Below are 26,139 nucleotides of genomic sequence, written 5' to 3'. Positions count from 1 at the left end.
CCTCAGGACTAGGGTGGGCGCCCTGTCCCTGAGCCCTCTCGGCCTCCGCTTCGGTCCCGTGGCTTCTGGAGTCTTCTAGATGGTAGAAAATTGCGCGGCACGTTAATATCTCTATGTAAACCCGACGTGTGGGCCTTTCTTCAGTATTTCCTGATAACCCCCTGCAGAAATAGACAAACACCAAAACTCATGGAATTATGTCAGATAAAACCCTAAGTCTAGGTGTTGGTTGCATTTGGATCCTTTTCCATGATTAATTGATGGTTAAATATGAGCAATAAGGACCGTCAACAAAGGACTAAGTGCTTTTCTTCACATCTTTGCAAAACCTTGTCTAAGTTTTCAAGACAACTATCAAAAGTTTTCCCATATACAGAGAAATCATCCATGAAAACTTTTATAATCTCTTCAATCATATCAGAAAATATAGACATCATGCATCTTTGAAAAGAAGCTGGTGCATTACATAACCTAAAAGACATTCTATGGTAAGCATAAGTTCCGTATGGGCATGTAAAAGTGGTTTTGCTTTGATCGTCGGGATGGATCGGGATCTGGTGATACCCTGAATACCCATCTGAGAAACAGAAGAATAAATGGTTCGCTAATCGCTCAAGCATCTCATCTATGAAATGTAAAGGAAAATGATCCTTTTTCATGGCTTTGTTCAGTTTTCTATAGTCTATGCACATCCGCCACCCTATGACGGTGCGTTGCGGAATTAGTTTGTTCTTTTCATTCGCAACGACAGTCATGCCTCCCTTTTTAGGCAGAACTTGAACTGGGCTCACCCACTCACTGTGCGGTACAGGATATATAATCCCTGCATGTAGCAACTTTATAACTTCCTTTTTAACTACCTCTCTCATCACGTTGTTAAGTCTACGTTGGGGCTCTCGAGAAGGTGAAACAGAAGGATCTGTCGGAATACGATGGGTACAAATCATAGGACTGATTCCTGTAAGATCTTGGAGTGAGTAGCCAAAAACTGAGTGATGTTTCTCAAGAATGGATATCAATCGCAGAGTTTGCTCCTGAGTGAGTTTATCACTAATGATCACAAGAAACTCTGGATTATTGTTTAGGAAAGCATAGATAAGACCGGGTGGTAAAGTTTTAAGCTCTATGGGAGGTCTAGGTGTTTCTGCAAACTCATCTAAGGGTTCAGGTCCAGAAAGTTCAGCCTCTTCTTCTGTGAAGAAAGGAGCTTCTTCTTCTAAGTTTGGTTCATTTAAAAGCTCTAGAGATGCAGCCTTTACCTCCTCCATAGGATCGGGCAAAAGATATGACTCGGTCTTATTATTTAAGGAGTGAGAAATCGTTATTGGAAATTTAAAATCTTTTCCAAAAGAAATGTATAGCTTTCCAGTTTGTCCTTCATAAAGGAGTCTTCTAAAAGGTTGTCCTATCAACAGGTCGAAGTCCCATGTATCAAAGATATAGAAGTTCAAATGAACCATGGAGCCTTCTACCATAAAGGGTAGAACATTAATAATTCCAAGACTGGGGACTAATCGTCCCGAAGATTCCTTTATGACCTTTGTTGTGGGGGTTAAGACCAGTTTTCCAAATAATTTAAGTGCAAAAGCTTCAGACATGATATTGATCCCCACAACAGGATTATAGAGAGCATCAAATTGATCAGAATCATAAGCACAACGTATAGTTATAGGAGGTGTGTCCAAACAGATCACATTAGAGGAAAGCTCTGACTCTTCCAACCATTCACTACTCATGACTGAGAGAAGCTCTCTTAATTGATGTTCACTTGGCAAACAAATGCTAAAATGGCTATTTTGGGGTCTGTCTATAGAATGGTAGTTTGAAATATTTCCAAAATTGGCAAAAAGATCAGATTATATATCCAACATGAAATCAGGTGGTGGAATTTCTTCCTTTTGTGGCTCAGAACTTGGGATAGCTAAAGAAGATGGGGATTTTGGTAGAGTGTCTACTTCGGCTTCGTGGGTTTCATCATGAAGGGTATTATCCATCTCAACTTCTAGGATTCTATCTAGGATCGCTCTAGCGTCATCAGTAGGGATGCGAAAGAAAGAACCTCTAGACATTGTATGTAGCATTTGTTTATGATCTTTCTGAAGACCTCGAAAAAAGTGAAATAAAAGAACAGGGTCTTCAAGATTAAGTTTTGGACCATATTCTAAAAGGTTAGAAAAACGTTTCCAGGATTTTCCCAAAGTTTCATTATCTTTTTGTTTAAAAGATAGCACTTCGAGTCTAAGGTCGCCGGTACGGTCGAGGGAATAAAAATTGAGACAAAAGTTGGCTCGTAAGACTCCCCATTCACCTCGTTGTTGACTTACCTTCTGACTATACCATCGTCTAGCTTCTCCCCTTAAACAAAAAGGAAAGAGCTTCCAACATAAAGTTTTATCAGAAATGTCTTCAATGCGAAGACAATCACATGTTTGCTCAAAATATCTAATATGAAGGTAAGGGTTTTCATCTTCCTTTCCCGAAAAAGATAGGTTTTGAATCATGGCAATCAACCTCGAACTTAACCTATACTGGGATGTTTGGATAGGCTGTGATAACTCCCATTGTAAAAGGTCAGTTACTGAGGGTGTTGCAGATTCATGGATTGATTTAGAATTTTGGTTTTCCATAAGGTAAAAAAATAAAGGAAACAATAATAAAATAAGTAAAAGGATAAAAGTATAGATACAAGCTAGTAGTAAGACTCAAGGTTATCTTAGCAAACCGTCTTTCTCCTCGGCAACGGCGCCAGAAATGCTTGTTGATATTGGCAACACAATCAGGAATTAATCTGTAAGCACACGGATATCGATGAGCACTTCACCCGGGATGTTATCCAGAGTATCGTATTTATATTTTTACCACTAGGAGAAAGCGTGCATCTGACTAACCAGATCTATTACTACTAACCTTTAGGCTACAATCACTATGACTCGATGTGAGTGATGTATAGAGAAGACTTCAACTGCACCCTCATTCTAACCTTGGTAAGGATAATCTACTGTTTTGTTGGGGAGGCTCACGGAATCTAGACACGACAGAGGATGTTCGACCCGCACCTATAAACCCTATCGATCCTGCTAACGGGATTATGGGCTACAAAGGTAACTCAGAAATGTCACATTCCTCGCTACTACCACGGACCGGCTAGACAGGGGATATCTATGAGTATCCTAGCCCAAACACCACATTTACGCTAGAGATGATTACTCTAAACTCTACGCGAAGAGATTAAAGTAAACTCATAAACCAGAGAACAATAAAACAAAGAATTTACTAGAATTTAGAAGTCAAAATACTGAAGAATTCTAGGAGCAAGCCTCGGGTTAAGAGACTTGATCCTGCAGGTACAACCTCGGAGTAGACACCGACAGGCCGGGCTTCCTCCGATCTACACCTCCACTCTAGCTCTCTCAATCTAGTTGGACTAATTCTACTCTCACATTAGATGCTAAGCCCTATGAGCTTGGAACCCTAAAGGAACCTCTCTCTCTCAATCCTCTCTAGAAAATATGCTAATGACTAATGGGGATTGCCTTCTCCAGGGGCCAGGGGCCTTGCTTATATAGCCCTCTCCAATGAATCTGGGCCGTTGGATCAAACCGACCTTGATTGAACGGTTTTCCTTGATCCTCAAAGGCGGTGGAGCATAATCCGCGAGACTCGTGCTGATTGGCCAGCAGAGGAGGGCGGGCACCCAGGGGGGCTGGGCGGGCGCCCTGCCTGTGGGCCTGCTCGGCCTCCCGCTCATTTGTGTGGCTTCTAGAACCTTCTAGCCCGAGGAAAATTGGCGCACAAGTTAATATCTCTATGTAAACCAGACGTGTGGGCTTTTCTTCCATATTTCCTCATAACCCCCTGCAGAACTTGTGGAATTCTGTCAGATCAAACCCTAATTCTAGGTGTTGCTTGTATATTGGTCCTTTTCCTTATTTATTTCATGATTAAAATCGATACTTAAGAACCGTCAACAATGATCCATACCTCTTTTAGGATTTTCTCAAACGTTTTTCGAGAAAAAAAAGGATTTTCTCAGACGGACTACTCAGAAGATGTGTACCAACCAAAGAAAGAATCAAGATCATCGAAAGATGCCATTCATCACCCTACGGAAGACATTGTGGAGTATTCCGTACACATTCGAAGATCTAGCAAAGTGGATTTTTCTAGCCAACCATGTATGAGGATGACATTGTGGAGCATTCCGTACTCAAAAGATTTGTTTTTGTTGTTTCTTTATTTGAGTTTATTTGAACCATGCATTATAAAAGTCATAAGTAAAACGAATACTACAAAAAAAATAAGCACTAAATTTTTTTTAGTCTAAACATGATTTGATATTTTGGGCTAAAATCATGTTGATGTTTTGGATATCCTTACTGTTTGGTAAGTCATATTTATCAAGTTATCAATCGGAATTGAACAATCAATAGCATACTGTTGATGCAAAACTGATTTGCAAACACAAAGGGCTAATACCCGATTCAAACGTTAAGGCGTGCCAGCCGATTTGACCTTACTATCGGCAAAGGTGATAACTCGAAGACTTTAGTCCTGACAACAGCGATGCGCCCGGATGTCACGGCTAAGAGGTACTCACGCGGAACTCGAGAACACGCCGAGCTTAAGTCGACGAATTCCTAAGAACTCGTAATAAAAGGAAAAAGTATGACGAAGTCGTCGAAAAGTAGATGCTGGAATATGAGTAAAAACGTGTGTTTGATTGATTGATAGATTTTTCATTACAAGGCCCTGGGGTCTATATTTATACCCTGCTCAAAGAGCTACAACCAGACACGATTAGAATTCGAATTCCAAATTACACGGAATCCGTATACAAAACGATGTAAATAATTAAGGAAATAACAAAACTATCCCCCGTGACAAACTGAAACTCCTCCACACAACGATCCGCAGCTTCCGGACTCCCCCTTTGTATCATCGGCAGACCCCTCGCCATAGTCATCGGCAGACTTTCTCATCTAGCCATCGGCACAATCACATCACTGCCTGTAGACTTAGTCACGTTCAACTTCTCCTTCATCGGCAACCATCCTCATCGGCACCTCACCCTGTGAACATCATACTGCCACCTTATCCTGCCATCCTGGACACGTGCCCAAAAACGGTGTCAACACATACATATTTGTTTCTTGGTGAGAACAAAATTGCAAAAATATATAGATGTCTGATTGCTCCCTGTAGATATTTGTTTTTACCACTTACCATACTTTATATTTTTTGTGTGTGTTTGTTTATCAAATGCACCTGTAGTATATGCGATAGCTTTCTGTGTTGCATCTGTCGAGATGATTCTTGTACTGCATGCACTCTATGGAACTATTAATTATTTGTTTTGCTTTTTCAAATCTGTTGTTGTGTAGGTCCTTGTCACTAATGAAAGGTGGACGTAAGAAGTCAATTTTGTTGAACTGAAGGTGGTTGCATCATGTGTTTTATATAGAAAGCTGCAATTGTCTTTGTACTAGTGGTGTTAATAGATATGATAATCCTTTTGTTACCTGATCATTACTGAAATGTAACGCTGTGTTAATATGTATCTGAACAGTTAGTTTTATGTAATGAATATTGATATACTAACTATATCTTGAATAACAGCCTAAGGTAAGCTGGGCTATATGTGCTTTAAACTATATAATCAGTTGGGCCCAAAAAGACTGAAAACCTCTAGGAAACCCATGGGCTGAATGAGCCCAGCCCAACCTAAATTTCGAAAAATGTTGACATGGCATGGTCACCAAGCTGATATGGCAGTGTTGACATGGAACATGTCCATTTCATCACTATACGTTGTAGTCACTTCTTATAAACCTGTCGAACAACTATTCAATGACGATTGCCAGAATATGTCCCTGATGTTGTATTTCATCACTATACGTTGTAGTCGCTCCTTGTAAACCTGTTGAACACCTAATCCATGATGATGGCAACCGTCACCGTTCTAGTGACTATGTGATGATTTTTTTTTGCTTTGATGGATTATGAGAGGATTTTATGACCATTTCTGGAACCCTCATAGTAGTTACCTATGACAAATTTTAGGGTGTCTTCGACCAACTGATAACGTCATATATCAACAAAATCCTTGTAGTGAGAGGTGTTTTACAATTAGTTCAAGGGAGATAGAGATCAATTAAACAATTTACATCTTTTCCACAGCCATTAGCTTTTCCATGACCCATAATTACAATAGCTCTTCCATAGCTTATAGCTAAAACAAATATACCCTTAGAAACGTTTCTGGTGATGAATCATAATCATTTTGTGAACTGTTTGGCTGGTAGGCTAGATTCTGATTCAAAAGAATATTTTTTTTAATAAAAATATTATTAACAACATTTCAGAACTTTTTTCGCTTAATAATGCTTATATGCAAGTTCTCCTTCCATATCCTTATGTGGCCACCTAGATCTAGTCGAGACTGCCCAGCCACCACCTTTGTAGCACCCGCATGGGTCTCTGCGTGGTGTCCTACAGTGGTGGCTTTCAAACCTGTGAATTGGTATTGTGGACTCATGTTCATGAGAACGGATATAGGTTTAAATTAAATACATTCAAAATTTTGATTATTAGATTTTAATCTTATAGAAAAAAGTCTACTTCATTCCCACAACTATTGGTCATTGTCTACTTCACCCCCACCTATAAAACTGATTATTCTACCCTTTAAACTATTAAAAGCTATCTAAATAACGCCCCGAGGGTGTTTTAACGGTGGTTTCACTGAAGACATAGCATATTAAAAATTCTATATAACCCCAAACATATCAAGATTTGACTATATAACCACCTTAACTATAAAATGTAATATTGTAGCCCTTAAAATATCTAATAATATTCAAATGGCCAGTTGATAATCTTGTATGATTGTTTAGACATCATATCCTGCCACACTAGCCTAAGTACACATGCTTTCCCTTAGGACCATTTGTTGCCTCCACATCCCTACTCTGTCTAGGCTGATCTACCGTCCAAGGAGCACCTTGCCTCCACCTCTCACTAATCATCAATAACATTGAGCTCAAGCACCATGCCTGCACCCTCATCATCCGACCCCTCCCACATCATCCATATTTGATTGCCCTTCATGTTTTTAGGTAGCCATAGCCCATAGGAGGAGAAAACAAGAGGAAGTGAGGATGTGAAAAGGGTCGAATGACAAGGGAGCAAGGGTAGTGCAAGAGTTCAATGTCCTTGTGAGGAGTGCATGAGATGGAATATAAGACAGTATGGTTCTTATTAGGCAGTGGTGCAAACCTAGAAAGAATAGGGAGAGGAAGGAAGCTCATCGGCTTGAGTGCAAGCATGGGTGCTTAGGCCACTATTGTCACACCCATATTTTAAGAACAAAATAGGATGCATAAAAGACTCATATGTGCCCCAGAAAAAGTCACACACATAAGTAGACAAATCTCAAATGTACCATTGTAGTGTTTATTACATAGCGGAACAATAATAAATCATATAGTCTCATACAAAGATGATAGCATAAAGTAAACAACACTCTCGACGGAAGCTCCACACAGGGACACTGTTGACTGGTTGACTCCAAACCTAGTACTCATAATGGTAGTCCTCATTCCAAGCATCATCATTGTCATAACATGGGGTGTTGGGAAATTGCAAGAGTGAGCACATATCGTACTCAACAAGTATAACCAGGGGTTCATGAGGCTCAAAAAGCTGACACTGGTTTGACTGCATTTAGCTTTTAATAGTGGATAGCATATTCGTAAGTAAATAGCAAATGTCAAGGTAGCATAAATAATCCATTAACCACATGATCAAGTGTAAGCATAATTAATCCATAGCATAAACGATAATCAAATGAACATAACAACTTAACAAGCTCATCGTCATCGCAACAAGAACCCCCAAGGCCGCTCATAACCGTGAGCACGGCTAGTATACTAGTTTTAACACCCTGCAGAGGTTGTACATCTTTACCCACGAGTCATGATTTACCCTTTCGCCCGAGGTAGCTAATCTCTTAACCCCCTTCCTAGGGAGGTCGGCAGGGATCACTACGAAGCCTTTTAAAAGTTCGTCTAACATGTTAGGGCCGCAAGGTTTTCTTTGCGAGCAGATATAGATACCCCCTTCCGAATGGCACAATGACGCGCAGCCTATACACATAGGGACAGGGGCTCGCACTATACCCGTGTCGGTTCAGCCCCTCCGCCCTTTCGGGTAACCTCTAACAAGCTAGAAAAGGTCTTCATACTGAGCTAAAGCCAGAGCCATTATAGCCTTCATGGTTGCACTGTTGTCCCGGTGATCACTTACAGACAAGATCTCATATAGTTATTTGTCATCTTTTAACGTTCATTGCATAGCTATTAATCATCTTACAAGATCATGGATTATATCAAGCACTAGCACATCTACACCAAATGCATATCAAGTAGGTAGCAAGGAATCCAGGTAACAATCATCTATGATTTTGCTAAGGTCGACAAGGTGATAGCATGCATATGATATATATGTGTAGTTATAAGTGAATGGGTAACAAGGATGATCCCAAGTTATACTTGCCTTGATCAAAGCTCTCCTGAGCCTGCTAGTCTTCGAAAGCTTGGTCTTGATCACCAACGTACGGCTCACCGTCTATTCTCAAACATCAATCAACAACACGCAATCCAATGTAGACGATCATACACAAAGCAAACAAGCTATAATTAGAATATTACACCAACAGTGAGAAATCAAAGATAAAAGCTTATGAAAATATTCTACGCAGTGCTACGATCACACAAACGTAAAGTTCACGAAAATCGGTATTAAAACGTAGAAGATATGAATTTTCCAAGATTTCCTATAGAGAAATAATTAATTAAATGCTACTGCAGAATTAAAAAGTTCCAAAACAGAGAATAAATACTTCTAACATGTAGAGCTCATAAATACGAATCTAATGAAATTTGGATGGACAAAAACGGAGTTAAAATGAATATTTTATAAGCAATTTAAGTTCAGTGGCAATTCTATAATTATAATAGTAAAGCGCATTTTAGAGACTAGAATACGAAAACGTAAAGCTACTTGAGGCACCAGGGACCGCGGAGCAAAAACTAAATACTTCAGGGACTCTTAAAGCAAAAACGCAGCGAAGAGGTAAGTTCTAATCTCGGCCGAAGATGATCGATCGGACGGCTAGGAGCGCTCGGGGCTCAGCCCTGGCCGGCGGCCGGCTGGACGCAGGCGCCGGTGCGGTGGCACCATGGTCGCCGCCGTGTATTTCGCCGGCGACAGCGGTTTTCTCCATTCCGTGCACCAAATCGAGAAGCGAGACCATGGGCGTGCGGAGGAGGAGAAGGCGAGCTCACCCAAGGCGTTCTTGCGGTTGGAGATGGCTCAGAGAGGAGCGGCTGCGCACGGCGGCGGATATCTCCCTCGGCGAGACCGAGCTCAAGGCGGCTAGGGTTTCTGGCGCAAAAAGAACAGCAACGGGGTCGCGGCGGGGTCGTAGGGACTTTATAGGGTCTCGGGTAATCGATTTGGCAAGAAACCCCGGCTTTCCCGGGATTGGATTCGGCCGGCGGTGTCGTGTCCCGTTCGGACTCGAGGAGGAAGAAGGAGGCGGTCGCCGACATGCGGCCCCCGGCCGTCAGTCGCAGAGAGAAAGGAGAAAGGAGAGGACGCGGGCCACGGAGCTGTTGGGCTGCGGGGTTAGCTGGGCTGGCTGGGGTTTGGCTGGGCCTCTCGGCCAGCAGGCCACCAAGCCGGGATCGGCTGGTTTTCTTCTTTTTTTTCTTTTTTTTCCTTCTTTCTTTTTCTACTTAATTTCCAAAGCCTTTTTAAATAGAATTTTGAGAGCAATTAAGTTCCAACAAATGTCAGCAGCACAAAAATAAAGATGCTACAGCATGAATGCACAACCAAGGTTGCTAAAACTATGATGAATTTTAATTCCCACAAAATTATTTATTTGCTAGATTTATATGCTCACAAAAATACTTACATAAATCCAATTAAATCCTATTAATTGAAATTCATATTTTGGGTGTTACAACTATGGCGGGATACAGTGTCCATATGGTCCTACAAGACCATCGGGGTTGCGATTATAGCATTATTGGATGCTTTAAGCATTATAATCATGTTTTATAATTGAGGGAGTTATATAATCAACCCTTGATATGCTAAGGAGTTATGTAAACTTTTGATGTCATATCAGTAAAACAACTTCGAAAACCACTTTAGGAAGTTATTTAAATTGTTTTTAATAATTTAAAGGGTAGAATATATTGTTTTATAGGTGAGTGAGTGAAGTAGACGACTAGTAATAGGTTGGGGGGTGTTAAGTAGATTCTTTTTCCTAATCTTATTCATTGCTGTAGATTTGTTATCCTCAGGTGATGCTAAAACTCTTGTGCTTGTTGTATCTTTTATTAAGTCTCCTTTTATATTTTTTAAAAATATGGACTTTAGGTCATAGACTGCACCCTTAATTACAGTAATGGCATAACCATTATATAACTTGTACCATATCACTTAAGATTAGTGGTAGAACTTGATGTAAGATCTAAGATAGAGGTGCTAGCCCTTGATATTTATATTTAAGCCTTATAGTATGTGTTTACTCAAAAGGAATATCTAAGACCTTATAGTTATATCCACCATTAGTTTGTACAAAACTCCCCTGTTGTTAAGATGTTTGAAGATTCTTATGAAGGATTACTTGTAATAATATTTCTTTATAGAAAATAGTTATATCTATATTGATATGTTAAATGTTTTAGTTCAAATGTATAAATTTATATAGAAACACTTTTATAAATTACTCCCTCCATCCCATTGAAAGTGTCGTTCTCGCTTCCAGAGAAATATATTTGACTAAATTTATATAAAATATTAATATTTAAGGTACATAATTAATATCATTAGATAGATATTTGAATCTAGTTTTTAATAAATTTATGTGGAGATACAAATATTGTACGTTTTTTTATAAATTTAGTCAAACTACTGGCACACACACCAATATTGACACTTTCAATGGGATAGAGGGACTAGATATCATGGTTATTAATATATTTTTAATTATTTTTCATGATTGCTAAACATTATACATATATGGCATAACAAGTATGTTTACTTGTTCATTTTCATTATTTTTTAATATATCAATATTAATAGAAGTGTGTATTGTACAAACATATGTGCGTGTAATTTATGGTTATTTAATTTTTTTAATAAGGAATGTTGGTAATTTATATGTGTTTGGAGAGGATATTTCGCGTTTTTCAACGAATTGTTGACGTGGTAACTCAGATGCTTATTTAAGAGGTTAAGTAGATTATCTATTAGGATGGCAGGTGGGAAATTCTATGCAAATTTAAGGTTACTTTAGATTATGTTGTATAATGACATGTGTAGGCAATTTAAATACAAATTCTATACTTTAAGCTATTTTCCTTGGTCTATCGAATTGATGTCTAGATTATTTCGATTTTTTGAGAATTCCTAGTATTTTTTTCCTAGCATGTCTATTGAGGATTACTCCCTATTGTTTTTAGGGAGGATGTGCCGAAATTTCTAATAAATTCCAATCTTATTAAAAAATATCTGTTATTTTGTAGCTCTGGTTGTTATATAAACTGTCAAGTTGATAAACTAAACTAAATACTCCCTCTGTTCTGAAAGCTTTAACTTCTAGAGTTGTCATAAGTTAAACTTTTAAAACTTTGACCAAATTTTTAGAAAAAATCGCTAAGATTTATAATATCAAATTGTAGTTTAACTGACACATATTCTAGGAGTTGAAGTTTTTAGGAGTGGAGGGAGTATCCAAGCTCCAAATTTATCTATACTTTTAAGTCAGGCCTGGTTTAGTTCCTAAAAAAATTTTAAAATTTCTCGTCACATCGAATCTTTAGACGTATACATGGAGCATTAAATATAGACGAAAACAAAAACTAATTGTACAGTTTATCTGTAATTTATGAGACAGATTTTTTGAACCTGGTTTGTTAAAAAAGGGACTTTTTTAAATCCAAAAAAAAGTGTTTTGGTCCCTAAACCCAAATTTTTTGGGGAAAAAAACAGGCCCGAAAATTTCATCTAACAATTGGCTCATGGGTTTTAAAAAAACTTAAATCCTTTTCCCCCCCCCCCCCCCCCCCCTCCCCCACCCACACACACACACCCCGCCTCTTAACGGTGTCGTCCGGTCCACAGTTTTTGAACCAAATCTGGCAAAGATTCACGAAAAAGAAAAAAGGCCAATCGGTGGCAAAGATGAGGACTCTCTCAATTAATGAACAAGGAATATGTATATAAGGATAAAAAGAGAACCAATCTGTGACTGACCACATTCTTACGTATCTTTCTGCGGCACAAAATTCCCCAGTAGGCAGTAGTGGAACATCACTTGTTCAAAGGTTCCACATTGTTATCACGCACATATATATGGATATGCACGAATCACACAGATGATACAAAGTTAGAAGTGAACCAGTCGACGTGTATCGACACACTGTTGCCTTGAATAGATCACTATGGCATCTTCTCTTTTCTAAAGGTTGCATCGGGTTAGGTCAGGATAGGTGTGTGCTTAGCACAACTTTCACTTGGTGCGTGGTGACTCCACTGTTGGAGCTATTATTGGAAAAAAAAAGTCTACATAATCCCTCAAACTATGTAGGGTGGAATACGGATATTCTACCTCCAGAACTTTCAAATCCGGTCAAATAACCTCCTAGAGTAGTTTTAGAGGGTGGTTTTATCTTTTTATCTTTTATTTATTTCTGCTAAATCTTTGAAGAATTATAATAAATCATAGAAAAATAATAAAATAAAAAATCAATTTTATTGGACTCCAGATGAGTAGATCTACACAATAAAAAATATATAATATGGTATACTTTAGTACACAGTTTTTGTTGTAGCTTTAAACCTATGTTTTTTTTATAATTAATAAGAATAATTCGTATATGTAGTTCCTATGGTTCGATTGTGGTAAATTATTATGATGGGTTCATTATTGTATACTTGAACTATGGCAAAAGTTTCGTACTCACTGGATCATGTATAACTTAGTTATAGATTTATTTAGTTTTATTCTTATTAAATATATGCTTTATCTATAATTAAGTTATACGTGATCCAATGAGTATGAAATTTTTACCATAGTTCAAGCATACAATAATAGCCCAACATAAAAATTTTACCATAATTGGACCATAGGAACTACATATATGAATTATTCAAACTAATTACAGAAAAACATTGATTTAAAGCTACAATAAAAACTTTATACTAAAGTATATCATATTATATATTCAATGTGTAGATCTACTCATCAGGAGTTCAACAAAATTGAATTTTTTATTTTATAATTTTTTCAAAGATTCAACGGAAATAAATAAAAAGAAAAAGACAAAACCAACCTCTAAAACCACTCTAGGGGGTTATTTGACCGGTTTTGAAAGTTCAGGGGTAGAATATCTAGTTTTATAGTTTGAGTTTTATTGCTTAAGGATGAAGTATTCCACCCTAGATAGTTTGGGAGGTTATGTAGACTTTTTCCAACTATTATTATCAACCACCTAGAGTGCACTTGCCAATGAAAGATAGGCCTAACCCTATGATTGTAAAATATTGCCCACAAATTTTATTTATCCTGCGTTGAAACAGAGAAAGCTAAAATTTGTGAAGTATATGTTCACTTCGATTGTACTCTGTTATAAATCATAAATTATTTAGCTTTACTAGAAATATATTTTACTATATATGTAGGTATAATGTAAATCTAGAGAAAAAAAAGTCTATATAACCCCTAAACTATATAAGGTGGACTACTATACAGAATTTTCTACCCCCGAACATTCCAAAACCGGTCAAATAGCCCCCCAAAATGGTTTTGGACTGTGATTTTGCTACGATGACAGTGGTTTTGTCTTTTTCCTTTATTTATTTATGCTGAATCTTTGAAAATTTATAGTAAATCATAGAAAAATCATAAAATAAAAAATCTAATTTTGTTGGACTACACATGAGAAGATCTACACGATGAACATATAATATGATATGTTTTAGTACAATTTTTTTAGCTTTAATACTATGAGTTATTCTAATTAATAACAAAAAATATAGATCTAAAGTACAGAACAAACTTTTCCGTATTAGCCATGTACTCAATCTAGAACCGTGAATCACTTATCCTTGCTCCCCTTTCATCAATATCACTTATATATCCAAGTCCATGCTGCTATTGATTTACCAAAAGTAGGAGTCCTAATTTGAAGGCTCCTACTCAAAATTTTTTAAATCATTATTTATTTGGAAAGTCATTTAAAGAAAAACTGATCTCTATATCTCTTCACACTCCAACAACTTTTATATAGTGTGTGCACTCTAGAGAGCCGATCCTGCTTTCCAACATTAACTAGCGAGAAATCCAAAAGAGAGGACAGCTATATTTAAAGATCAAATTAAATAAAAATATTGAAGCGTATTTTTATCAAAATCTTTATTCTTATTAATTAGAAAGAATATAAAGAGACTCTTGGAGTTACTTGTAGGTTAGGCTTCATCGAACCCCTGTCAAATCTGTAGGGGTCCGCTGTCACCAAAAGACATGCTACTTTATTGAGTCCTTTATCTAAAAAAATGTAAACATCAGAGAATAATAAAGACTAAGAAACCACAAAAGTATCGTATACGAGAGGCACAACTTAACAAAACTCGTCCATCTGGATATCACAATTTGCAATTCCAGAAAACCTGCAGGCAACTGATATAAAAGGAAAAAAAAAAGTAAAAGAAAAATCAGATGAACATCATCGCCTGTTTTTAAATATTCAGTTGCTGGAAGTCCTATATATGTTGTGCAATGCAAAAGGCCACCGCAGGAAGTCCTACGTTGTACAATGGAAAAGACCACACAGCAACTCCATTCCTCGAGCAACAGAAAACCAAAAACATTACAAGTATCTTTACTTGCTGTTGCTTTTGTTCTGTTGCTCTACTTGGCCTCTCCCGTCAGCTCTTGCAAAGAAGAGGAGAAGACCTCCCTCCTTGGGTTCCTCGATGGTCTCTCTCAGGCCTCTGCCCCCGACACATCATGGAAAAATGACACAAATTGCTGTTTGTGGGAGGGCGTTACTTGCAATGAGGATGGGTCTGTCATGGATATCTCTCTGGCTTCTATGGGCCTTGAGGGGCACATATCGCCCTCACTTGGCAATCTCACCGGCTTGTTGAGGCTCAATCTGTCCGGCAACTTACTCTCCGGTGAACTCCCACCGGAGCTGCTGTGGTCCAGCTGCATCGTCATCCTCGATGTTAGCTTCAACAAGCTCAATGGAGAGTTCCACAAGCTGCCATCCACCCATGAACTGGCAATGAAGGTAATCAACATCTCAAGCAACTTTTTCACTGGATATTTTCCATCTGACGCACTAGATGGCATGAACAATCTGGCCAGTCTCAACATGAGTAACAATAGCTTTACGGGGAAATTTCCAAGCACAGTTTGTGTTGACAAGCCGTTCTTTGTTGTGCTTGATCTCAGTTACAACCAGTTTCACGGTGGCATACCGCCAGAGCTTGGCAACTGCCCTGTGCTGAGAGTGCTTAAGGCTGGACAAAACCAATTCAGTGGGACACTCCCCCGTGAGCTTTTCAATGTCACCTCATTAGAGCACCTCTCATTGCCTAATAACCATTTGCAAGGCAAACTTGATCCTGAGCGTGTAGTAAAACTCAGCAAATTAGTTATCCTTGACCTTGCTGGGAATTGGCTAAATGGCGAAATCCCAGATTCTATTGGGCAGCTCAAGATGCTGGAGGAGCTTCATTTAGACTATAACAACATGTCTGGAGAGCTTCCGTCATCTCTGAGTAATTGCTCAAATCTCACAACCTTCATCCTGAAGGAAAATAACTTCCACGGAAAACTCAAAAATGTCAACTTCTCCACCCTACCCAACCTAAAATTTCTAGATTTTAGATCAAACAAGTTCAGTGGCACAGTTCCAGAAAGCATCTACTCTTGCAGCAACCTCATTGATTTGCGGATATCTTACAACGAACTCCACGGTGAACTTTCATCAAGAATAAACAATCTCAAGTCCCTAAGATTCCTAGGTGTCTCTCATAACAATTTTACAAACATCACAAATACACTTCAGATCCTCAGTCCCTCTACGACTCTCTCTCTCTTAATAATGGGGGGAAACTTCAAGCATGAGACCATGCCAGACTATGATGCATTTTATGGATTTAAGAATCTCAAGGGACTTTCCATAAGTGACTGTTCACTGTATGGATATTTACCAAACTGGCTGTCCAAGCTTAAATTGTTGAAAGCACTGCTTTTAAACAACAATCAACTCAGTGGATCAATCCCGGCATGGATTAATACCTTAAACTTCCTTTTCTATATAGACATGTCGAATAACAGTCTTACGGGTGATATACCAGTAGCACTGATGGAGATGCCAATGCTTAAACAAGCCAAAACAGACCAAAATTTCCTAGACACATCTGTATTTCCATTTCCTCTTTATCTGGCTCCATTTCACCAATACCGTACGACCAATGGTTTCCCAAGAACAATCAATCTAGGCTACAATAAACTTACTGGTGTAATCCCCCCGGAGCTTGGTGATTTAAAAGGACTGCTTGTACTCAACCTGAGCTTTAACAACTTACATGGGGAGATTCCAGAATCAATTGGCAACCTTGTGAATCTACAGGTGCTAGACTTGTCATACAACAATCTGACCGACGCGATCCCTTCCACGTTGGAGACACTTCACTTCCTTTCCAAATTTAACATTTCTAACAATGATATGGAAGGGCCTATTCCAACAGGAGGTCAGTTCAGCACGTTTCCAGATAGTAGCTTTGTTGGAAACCCAAAGCTGTGCAGCCCTACCCTGGTGCACCTTTGTGTGCCCCATTGTAGTTCAACAGATGCAGCTGCACATCCCGTTGCCTCCACAGAACAGTACATTGACAAGGTCATCTTTGTGATTGCCTTTGGTATATTCTTTGGAGTAGGTGTTCTATATGACCAGATGGTTTTGTCCAGATGTTGGCCCAATCTGGTTCAGCTGTAATGGGCTATAATAACGTGTCCTCTGGCTTATGGATATGAAACTGACAGTACTGAAGTATGCAACAAATACTGTGTTCGTCCCGATTGCCATCAGAGTCTCCAAGCATGTCATGCATCAGCAGCAGCAAGGTCAACCTGATCGAGTTGTCATGGTCAGAGTTTGTAAAAGGAAACGAAGGAATGCCCGGACTGATCGATGGAGGAATAGAAGAATTTGTAATCAAACAATGAACTGGGTATGTTTACTCCCAGACCCGTCTCAGGGTTATGTGTAACTTTGCGTGATTTTTCACAAATTATGTAACAGGCTTTGCTATCATACTTTCAAATGATTGTGAGTCGATTCATTTATTAGATTGGATATGGTTAGAAACATATATTACTTTCTACAAAGTAATTGATCAAACATAGATTTATTATTTTCTAATTTAAAATAGGATAAGTAAGAAAAGTTTTAAATATAAAGATTTTTTTTATATTACGCAGCACAACACGGATGCTCATAACGTACACACACTCACCCTTATGAAGACACACTTGTAGACTCAAAGACGTGGGCAAAACAAGGCCTACCACTGAAAGCAATGCATGCACACTTACCTATGTATGTGAAGGCACACACGTAAATCCTACCTCTATGAGCACCTTTAAAGAAGGGGCTAGTAAATTCTCGAGATGAGCTTGATGAAGTCACCATTGACGTCATGTTGTCGACCACTTTTGAAGACTAGACTAGCAAATCTTCAAGACAAGATTGACAAAGTTACCAACAAAAACATTGTTTACCACTAAAAGCAAAATGCCTAAAACCTCATATGCTCCTGAAGCTCTTATAACCACTAGCTAACATGCCCTTTCGTTAATAAAAACGTTTTTTTAATATACATACTTGATCTATTGGAGGTAGAAATCTTTTTTTTAATTAGCATAAACTATCTATATTTAAGTGATCTAGTATAAAGTATACACTTTATTATATGTAATGGAGGTGCCAAGGTAAATTGACTTTAGTTGCATAATCCCTCCGTCCTGTAATACAGTTTATTCTAGCATTCAAAATCTGTCCTCAAATATAATGCATTTTAGAGGACAAAACCCAATTTTACATTAAATACTTTCCATTTATCAACCAGTCACTCTTAATCAAGTTGATGATAGCGTCTGATTAGGAAATAAAATGAAGATACATAAATCTTTTATGTTCTCTCTTAATTTATTTTAAAATTTCTAGAATGCACTATATTACAGGACGGAGGGAGTACATACCAACTTATTTCTTCCTTGTCTCTATCTCTATCTCTACTCTCTCCTCTCTACACTTAAAAAATTATTATTGTCATTGTCAGATATCGCCCTGCTCATCCAGAATCCATGTTGGCTAGAAAACATAGACGCCAAGTATATAAGGAAACAAAAATAAATACACCGTCAAGTATAAAGAAACAAAAAACAATATAGTATGCACGAGGGGACTCTCTGTGTATAGTTTCCCATTTGGCCCGAACATGATGACCGGCCCGAGCACGGAGAAGCACGGCCTGGTCCACCTAGCGTCGTGGCCAGCACTGGCAGACGGCACTGCGTAGTACACCTCACTTCTTGATCTCGCAACGTCGACCTCACTAGAACATGCCGCCTTCTCTGGTGCTCCGGATTCGACTCAGTTAAGGAACCAGGGTTGTCGACATCACCAGCGATTCTGGTGCTCCGGCTGGAAAGGTAAGCAAACCCTAACCCTAACTTGCTTCCCTAACCCTAGATCTGTACTAACTCGTTCTTCCTCCTCCTCCGTACTAACTTGTTCTTCCTCTATTCTTCCTCTGTTCTTGTGTAGCCGTGGAGGAACCAGGACGTCGTGTCGTGATGATGCCAGGATACGAAGAGGACACGGTTGAGGTCGACGACAACGAAGAGAGATGGTTGTGTGCGTTGGCCGGAGATGACAACGAGGACGACCTGCATGAGGACGCCACGGAGCTGTTCGGCCATCGCGCTAATGCTCCCATTGACGTCGGCGATGACGATGGTCAAGAAGGTGGGGCAGGAAACAAGCAAGAAGGTGAGGAAGATGAGAACATCGCCAAACGCTCTCGTCCCTCTTCCTCTGCTATTTGGCTTGATTTCAAGCTCTTCAAAACCATCAAAGGAAAGAAGGTAAGGTATGCTGCTAAGTGCATCCATTTCTCTAAGCAGTACTCTGCTCTCTCTAGCGGTGGAACTAGCCACCTCACCTACTGTAGGGACAAATGTCTAAGGAGGCAAGAGAAAACTGGTATGCTCAGTCTCAGATTTATTTTAATCTGATGGTAGTTTGCGTAATTAGGAGTATTGTCCTCTTTGTGCTCGTACTGAACTTGTTAGATTGCTTGCTAGGGCAGATGTTCCTATTTGTATTGGTGAATGTGATGCTCTTGAAGACTAGTGTTAGTGCTAGCACGGGTACTATAGGTGTAAGAAGCAATTCACAAACACAAACAACAAGATATAACAAAATAAGAGTTCATTAAGAGCTTTAGTGCAATGGTTGCCTCGTTAAAAACTTGTCTAGGTAAAACTCACTCTTGTGAGAAACCCTAGACAGGGAAAAAGAATGCAACCCAGCTCTGAGAGTTCATTGTCCATCATCCAAGTTCACAAGCCCAGCATATTACAGTCTCTCACCTTGTGCAGTAACAATAGTATGGCCATCAGAATTCCAGAAAGAAATTAAAGCCTAGATCAACGGCCAGGACAAGTTGACCCGGTATATGGAAGCCAATACGCCTTTCATGATGCCTGCTTGGTCAAGGCGATTTCTCTCGTACTCAGATATAAACATGGCTTGAGCCCATAATAGAAATTTTGGGCTCAATGGAACACCGGTACAGAGGTCAACGCCATTATTCCACCATGTCTTTGGAAGGATGCTTTAAAAGTTCTTGTGCAGCTGTGGAAACGTATGGGTGTGGTACTCCATTATCATCAGGAAAGATATCGAGTGTTGGCTGTAAAGTAATGAATATCATCCTCTTCGGGTTCGACTCTTCATCAGAACGAGCAACGAACCGATGACGTGGCATCGTCAAGGCAAGCGGTAGTGTTGCAAGAAGTTGAGGGGGATTCACAATCGCCCCAACTCCAATAAGTAGCTTTGGTGCTCTCGACAGGCCATCAAGCTCCAGCGAAGAAGTGATGCACACATTCACATCTTCCAGGTAGGTGCTCTGACCTAGCACAGGAGAATCAGCTAAGTCTGCAATATCACATTCAGCCCACCACATGCTGCATCAATCCTCATGAGGATCCTTGCCTTCCTTCTGAAAGTAAAGTTATTTGCGTCCTAATCAGCAAATGTGTATTCATGCAGTAAAAAAAGGGGGGGCTCCAAGAAACGAAATGCACAGTGCAGCATCCTTGAGTGATGTCAGTTTTTTGCAGGTGGGGTCAAGATTTTTATGGGCATCACTTCCACACTATGGAAGGCCTTAGGATACAATTGCTCATCTTAGTTTTAGCCATGCACAAACATCATGTTTGAATACTATCGACGAAAGCTGGTTGGCAGTCTACCTTGGGGTATGCCCACGGTAGTAGTTTATCGGTAGACGGTGCGCAAGCTACGAACTCGATGGTGACGCAAGACACGGACAAAGTTTTTATCCAGGTTCGGCCGCCGTGTGGGCGTAATACCTACGTCCTGCGTCTGATTGTATTGCTGTGGATTGTGTTGAGTTGAGATGAGATGACCTAGGGGGGTCCCTTGCCTCTCCTTATATAGTCCAGGGGGTAGGGTTACAGATCTGGAAACTAATCCTAGTCGGTTACAATTGCCATATATAGTACGATATCAATTCCTATCCTAACCGACTAGAATCCTACTTGATCTCCACGTCTTGTTTCCTTGCGCGAAACTCCAAGCAGTTGGATCAAGTCCCGAATTTGCCTCGTGATGGGCCAAGTCTCCTGGCCCAAGTCTAGCCGTAAGGGTATAGGGGTTTATACCCCCACACCTAGTCCCCGAGCACCATGTATTATTATGTAACACGCCGTCTTGAGCTTCTTTGACCAGTGAGGCTTGACATCTTCGATTAGTATGAAAGTCGCCCAAACAGCTGCAACAGTATTTTGACCAACTCTAAAGACAGTTAATCAACATCATCATCAAAGAAGCCGGTTGTTCGAAGAATGCATGGTGCTCTTGAGAAAAAATATTTCTTTTCCGATGAAGTGTGCCCACTTTACTTTTCTTTATAGCAAAGTATGCCATAAAACAAGCAAATTCACCGCAAGGTGAAGTGTGCCCACTTAGTCCCCGAGCCTGGTAGTATGTGACGTAGGCACGTGGTGCCAGGGTCTAAAAAGAAAAAACCTCATAGAAAAGCTGACACTGAAATGCATCGCTAGATGCATCTTACCGATGTAGTCCCCGAGCTTCCTGGAAGGCGAACTATGAACCTTGTAGCAAGGTCTGAAAAATTAAAATTACTGAGCTAAAGTTTTACGATTGAATTTACCAATCCCCGACCATATCGTGGTCGTCTATAACAAAGCAACCTGATCAACCAGTCCTCGAGCATCTAATGCCCGGTGGTCAGTAAATTCTTAAATTCAAAACAGGTAGACTAGCCGACCAGTCACCGAGCATATAGCGCTCAGTGGTCGGTACAGTCCCCAGTATAGGTGAACTGATCGACCAGTCCCCGAGCATATAGAGCTCGGTGGTCAGTACAGTCCTCAATATGGGCGAACTGGTCGACCAGTCTCCGAGCATATAGAGCTCGGTGGTCGGTACAGTCCCCATGTACATCATATCTGGCTGACCAAAGATCCTTCTTATCTTTTGAAAGAATTGTATCGCCATATTAATGTAAGATGTGACAGGGCATCTTGCCGTATTGTCAGGCTTTTGTATAAAAAGGTGTTCCTAGTAACCGTACAGCCGCTCTTTGCGCGGTCCAAGAAAGGAAACCATTAATCCGGTCAAATTAATTGTGATAATCATTGAAAACCGAAACGCCGCGGCCGCCGTAAGATCTGCCCACTTCCCCATAATGCGGGAAGTGGTAGAGGTGGAGCCACTATTATAAAAAGCTCGATGCGGCCTCCATACTGTTTACCCAACTTTTGCTTACAAACCTCCTGACCTTGCCATTGCTGCCTCCTTCCACTGCCATCTTCAACATCTAGTTCAAAGTACTCCTTGCGGCGTCAATGGCGAAGAGCGACTCGAAGAAAAGGGCCGAGTTGATGGCCAACGAGTGGAAAAAGTCTCAGAGCAGCACGAGGTCCCTCAACTACCTCGTCGGAATGGGACTGCTACACAACCAAGAGCTCGGCGGCTGGAGGGCGCCAGAGGGGGAGAGCTACCCCGACCCCCGCGCCGGTGTGATTGTTGTTTTTGAGGATTTCTTCAAAAGGGGATTTGGGGTTCCCGTCCATCCTTTTCTCCAGGGTCTTCTCTACTATGAGATCAGGATTTGCAATCTGCACCCGAACTCTATTCTCCTCATCTCTACCTTCATTCACTTGTGCGAAGCCTATGTTGGAATAGAGCCGCACTTCGATCTCTTCCACTATCTGTTCTGTTTGTCGAAGAAAGGAGCAGTTGGAGGCTCCAAGATTGCAGGTGGAGTATACCTCAATCTACGTGATGGGATGAAGAACCGGTACCTCAGCTGCCCATGGAACACTTCCCTCACCGAATGGTACAAGAAGTGGTTCTACATCAGGGAAGAGCCGGGCAGCACCACGTTCTGCGACGTGGGCTACATCCTCGAGAAGAGGGTCAGTTAGACAGACCGTCCAGAGTACACCGGTCAAGTGGCAGAGCTGATGAGCCTGATCGACTTGTCCCACTTAGACGGGCCAGGAGTGGTCAGAAACTTCCTTGTGCGACGAGTGATGCCTTGCCAGAGGAGGGTGCACTCGGTGTATGAGTACGCGGGGAGCCAAGACCTGACTAGGATGTGCCCGGATGGTCTGGAGAAGGCGGAGGTCTAGCAGCTGATGAATGAGTTATTCAACTTGTCTGATGATAATTTCGTTCGGAGTGATGACCGGATGCACGCCTTCAAGTTGGGACGACCAGCTCCTAAGGTAAACGAGTACCTTTATTGATTTGTATTGCTATGTGAATACTATAGTCTCTTGGTTGATGACTTGTCGTTTGTTCTATTGCAGATAGGAGACATTGACCGGTGCTCGGTGTACGTATCGCTGGCACCTGGTATGGACCATCCTGCAGGGATGGACCCATCGGAGGGCGATGCTGCTCGATGTCCTCAATACCCAGCAGTGAAGAAGAGCAGAACTGCCCTGCGCCGACCACTGAAGCCAGGGTGGCGGGGAAGAGGCCGATGGCTGTGGAGCCATCCCGAATGGAAGCATTGCCGGCGGAGACCAGCCAGGCTCCGAAACGTCGTCGACTTGTGAGGATCGCCGACGACGAGGACGAAGAGGGCGAGGTTGCTCCGTCTTTGGTCCGAAGACCGTGCAGTCGGCCTAACGTCGTGCCGATCGACGCTGGTCGGGTGACCAGTGATCCTCCTGCCCCGCACACCGAGCCGACACGACATGGAGGGGCAGAGGCAGTAGCGGCGACTGGGAGGACCAGGAGGAGGTTCTTCGCAGCGACGCACAGGCGCTTCGACCTGTGAGTTCTACGACTTGTCTTCTGCACTTCCTCCTACTTGTTTTGTTTTTATGCGAATTTTGATGCCATCATGATGTCTTCTTTTGCTAGTGCGGCATCGGATGTTGACCCGGGCAACATGGCCGGCCAGAGAACAACCGAGCTGGCGGCTGCCGTTGAAAATCCCGCCGAGCAGACCACCCAGGAGCAAGCCAAGGAACAGCCCGCGGTTGTGACCGTGGCGGAGACTGTCGAGGAAGATCCGACTCCAGCGAGGACCGGGGCGAGTACCCCGACAAGGAACGATGAGGCTGCAAGGACACCTCCCCCGATTAGTGTCGCGGAGGAGGGAGACAAAGCCCCGACTACCCCGCCAGCTGAAGAAATGAGGACCCCAACTCCACCCCCGGCAGAGGCTTCTTCACCGAAAGGCTCCCCTAGCCGGGGTAAGGGTCCGTTGATACCCGTTACCACGGCTAGGGATAGCGCGGAGGGCGAGAAAGCCCAGGCAGCCTCTGACGATGAAGTGGAGGAGATCCAGGGGCGCCCCCATGATGGTCGCCAACACGTTTTCGTGTGGCGCCAACATGGGGACCACTTCATTGGTCACGAAGAGCTCGCCGAGACCGAGGAGGTGGCAAGGGTAGAGCGCGCTGCCAAGCGGCTCATCGATGAAGTCAAGGTAACTAGTCTTGTGTTTTCCCAAAATGTGTATATATTGTTGTTTGTTTACTTCACGATATGTATAATTCTTGCAGGGCGCAATGAAGACGGCGAAGTACCGAGAAAGGTGCTTCGACCAAATTGAGGGCATAGTTGCCGAGAACAAGGCCCTAACCGCGGAGGTGGACCGCCTTCGGTCGGAGGCCGAGAAGGCGGCCGAGAAGGCAGCTCAGGAAGAGCGCCTGCTCGATCTAAATCGGCGACTAGCCGACAAGGATCGGGAGAAGAAAGGTAAGTCATATGTTCTGAGCAGCTGTAGTTAACTGTGTGGTCGGTTTTGATGACCAGCAATTATTGCTGTAGATCTGGAGGAGGAGATTGGGCGCCTCCGAGAGGAAAGGGAGCGGCTCGACCAGGAGCATACCGGTGCGCTGGAGGCCGAGCGCCAGGCTGGCGAGGAGCTGAAGAACAAGAGTCGGGAGTTGGCTGGTAAGAGCCGTTTCGCCCTTTTCAACTACGCAGTGTTCCTTTTCTCATGTTTGTACTAACTTCTTGCTTGGTTTTCTTTGAAAATTCTGTCATAGTGCTTAAAGTCAACACTAAGAAGCACCTCGACGAGCTGGTCAAGGATCGGGACTCCTGGAAGACCAACTGTATCAAAATCTGGAAAGGAGTAGCCCCGGTGCTCGACTTGATCAGCTCCGAGCTCCCTGAGGACCAGCCCCGCGCACCGAGACTGACCCCGGTCGAAAAGGCGCAACAGGCATGGGTTGGCTTCAGCAGTTCATCAAGGACGCCGGGGAGTTCGCCGGAGCACACGTCCTCAGCATGGTACGTGCCCACTACCCCATGATCGACTTGTCCCGGCTGGAGAGGGGATATCCCAAGGAGGTTGGTCCGCAGGAGGCAGATGACCTTCGTGTCGGCATGCTCGATCTGTCGTCGATAGTGATCGGCGACATAAATCTCTGTGGGACATCAAGTCCCCTCAACCAGCCCAGATCAGATAGGTCAGCCAGGGAGTTGTCAGGGGCTTCCATTGCAGGAGATGGGCGGTCGACGCCTGCGGCCTCGACCAGCCAGACGCCGGTGGCCCCGACCCCTTCGGCGGGACAGGAGAGCCGTGCGGGTGATCAGTCCGAACAGTAGGTCTGTAAAGTAGTCTATAGGAGTAGACTAGAGACCGACCAGAAGGGTGTTTATTGTAAACTTTGTGTATAAAGTTTGTAATAAAGCTTGATTTATCATAACCATGGTTTTGAGCGCTGTAAATTTGTTTGAGTGATATATCACTGAGTCATTTTGATCGCCCTTGAGGACCTTGTCCTAGAAAGTAATTGTGGCGCTTGTCGAATATTCTGCATATGAAAAAGTATATAGCAAGAAAGACAAATTTTATTACTATTCATCACAAAAGATTTACAAATGAATATACTCGAACTTAGGGATAGAAACGGTGCAGTTTGTCTATGTGCCAGGAGTTGGGCAAGCGTGTTCCATCTGGGTACGCCAGTCCGTAAGATGTAGGGCGTGTAACTTCGGCGACCACAAAGGGTCCTTCCCAAGGTGTAGATAACTTGTGCATTCCCTCCCGGCTTGTTTTCCATTTGAGTACCAGATCACTGACCACGAAGGAGCGATCTTTGATGTTCCTATTGTGATACCGCCTAATAGCTTCGAGATACTTCGCTGTTCGAAGGCACGAATTTAGGCGCTTTTCTTCTGTGCAGTATATTTCGAGCTCTCTGGTGAGGTCGGTTGAAGGCTGGTCAAAATGTTC

The 26,139-nt window shown here is 41.8% G+C and overlaps 2 protein-coding genes and 1 long non-coding RNA gene across 5 annotated transcripts; all 3 read left to right on the top strand.

The window, feature by feature from the left end:
* On the top strand, positions 14,840 to 17,440 carry LOC8155679 (receptor-like protein 2). 3 transcript variants are annotated; one of them, XM_021460886.1, is made up of 2 exons: positions 14,840 to 15,371; positions 15,536 to 15,625. In XM_021460886.1, exons 1-2 carry the CDS (start codon positions 14,892 to 14,894, stop codon positions 15,599 to 15,601), a joined length of 546 nt encoding a protein of 181 aa, XP_021316561.1. In that variant the 5' UTR covers positions 14,840 to 14,891; the 3' UTR covers positions 15,602 to 15,625. The 3 variants fall into 3 exon arrangements, with proteins under 3 accessions (XP_021316561.1, XP_002489144.2, XP_021316560.1); XM_021460885.1 differs by having other exon boundaries at positions 15,281 to 15,371; positions 15,536 to 17,440; XM_002489099.2 differs by having other exon boundaries at positions 14,843 to 17,440.
* On the top strand, positions 23,266 to 24,464 carry LOC110435922 (fibrous sheath CABYR-binding protein-like). Its single transcript, XM_021462030.1, has 3 exons — positions 23,266 to 23,717; positions 23,808 to 24,392; positions 24,455 to 24,464. Exons 1-3 carry the CDS (start codon positions 23,341 to 23,343, stop codon positions 24,462 to 24,464), a joined length of 972 nt encoding a protein of 323 aa, XP_021317705.1. The 5' UTR covers positions 23,266 to 23,340.
* On the top strand, positions 24,550 to 25,547 carry LOC110435281. Its single transcript, XR_002452914.1, has 3 exons — positions 24,550 to 24,650; positions 24,723 to 24,848; positions 24,944 to 25,547. It is a non-coding gene; the product is annotated as an uncharacterized LOC110435281 (long non-coding RNA).

Source organism: Sorghum bicolor, chromosome 5, assembly GCF_000003195.3.
Source record: "Sorghum bicolor cultivar BTx623 chromosome 5, Sorghum_bicolor_NCBIv3, whole genome shotgun sequence".
Lineage (NCBI taxonomy): Eukaryota > Viridiplantae > Streptophyta > Magnoliopsida > Poales > Poaceae > Sorghum > Sorghum bicolor.
Note: the sequence above shows the minus strand (reverse complement) of the source record. Positions and strands in the feature narration are given on the sequence as shown.

Bases quoted from the DNA above. Each gene is read 5' to 3' on its own strand.
- LOC8155679 (XM_002489099.2), top strand. From the start codon at position 14,892: ATGGAAAAGACCACACAGCAACTCCATTCCTCGAGCAACAGAAAACCA.
- LOC110435922 (XM_021462030.1), top strand. From the start codon at position 23,341: ATGTCCTCAATACCCAGCAGTGAAGAAGAGCAGAACTGCCCTGCGCCG. The intron at 23,718-23,807 runs GTGAGTTCTACG...TTCTTTTGCTAG, and splicing joins ACGCACAGGCGCTTCGACCT to TGCGGCATCGGATGTTGACC.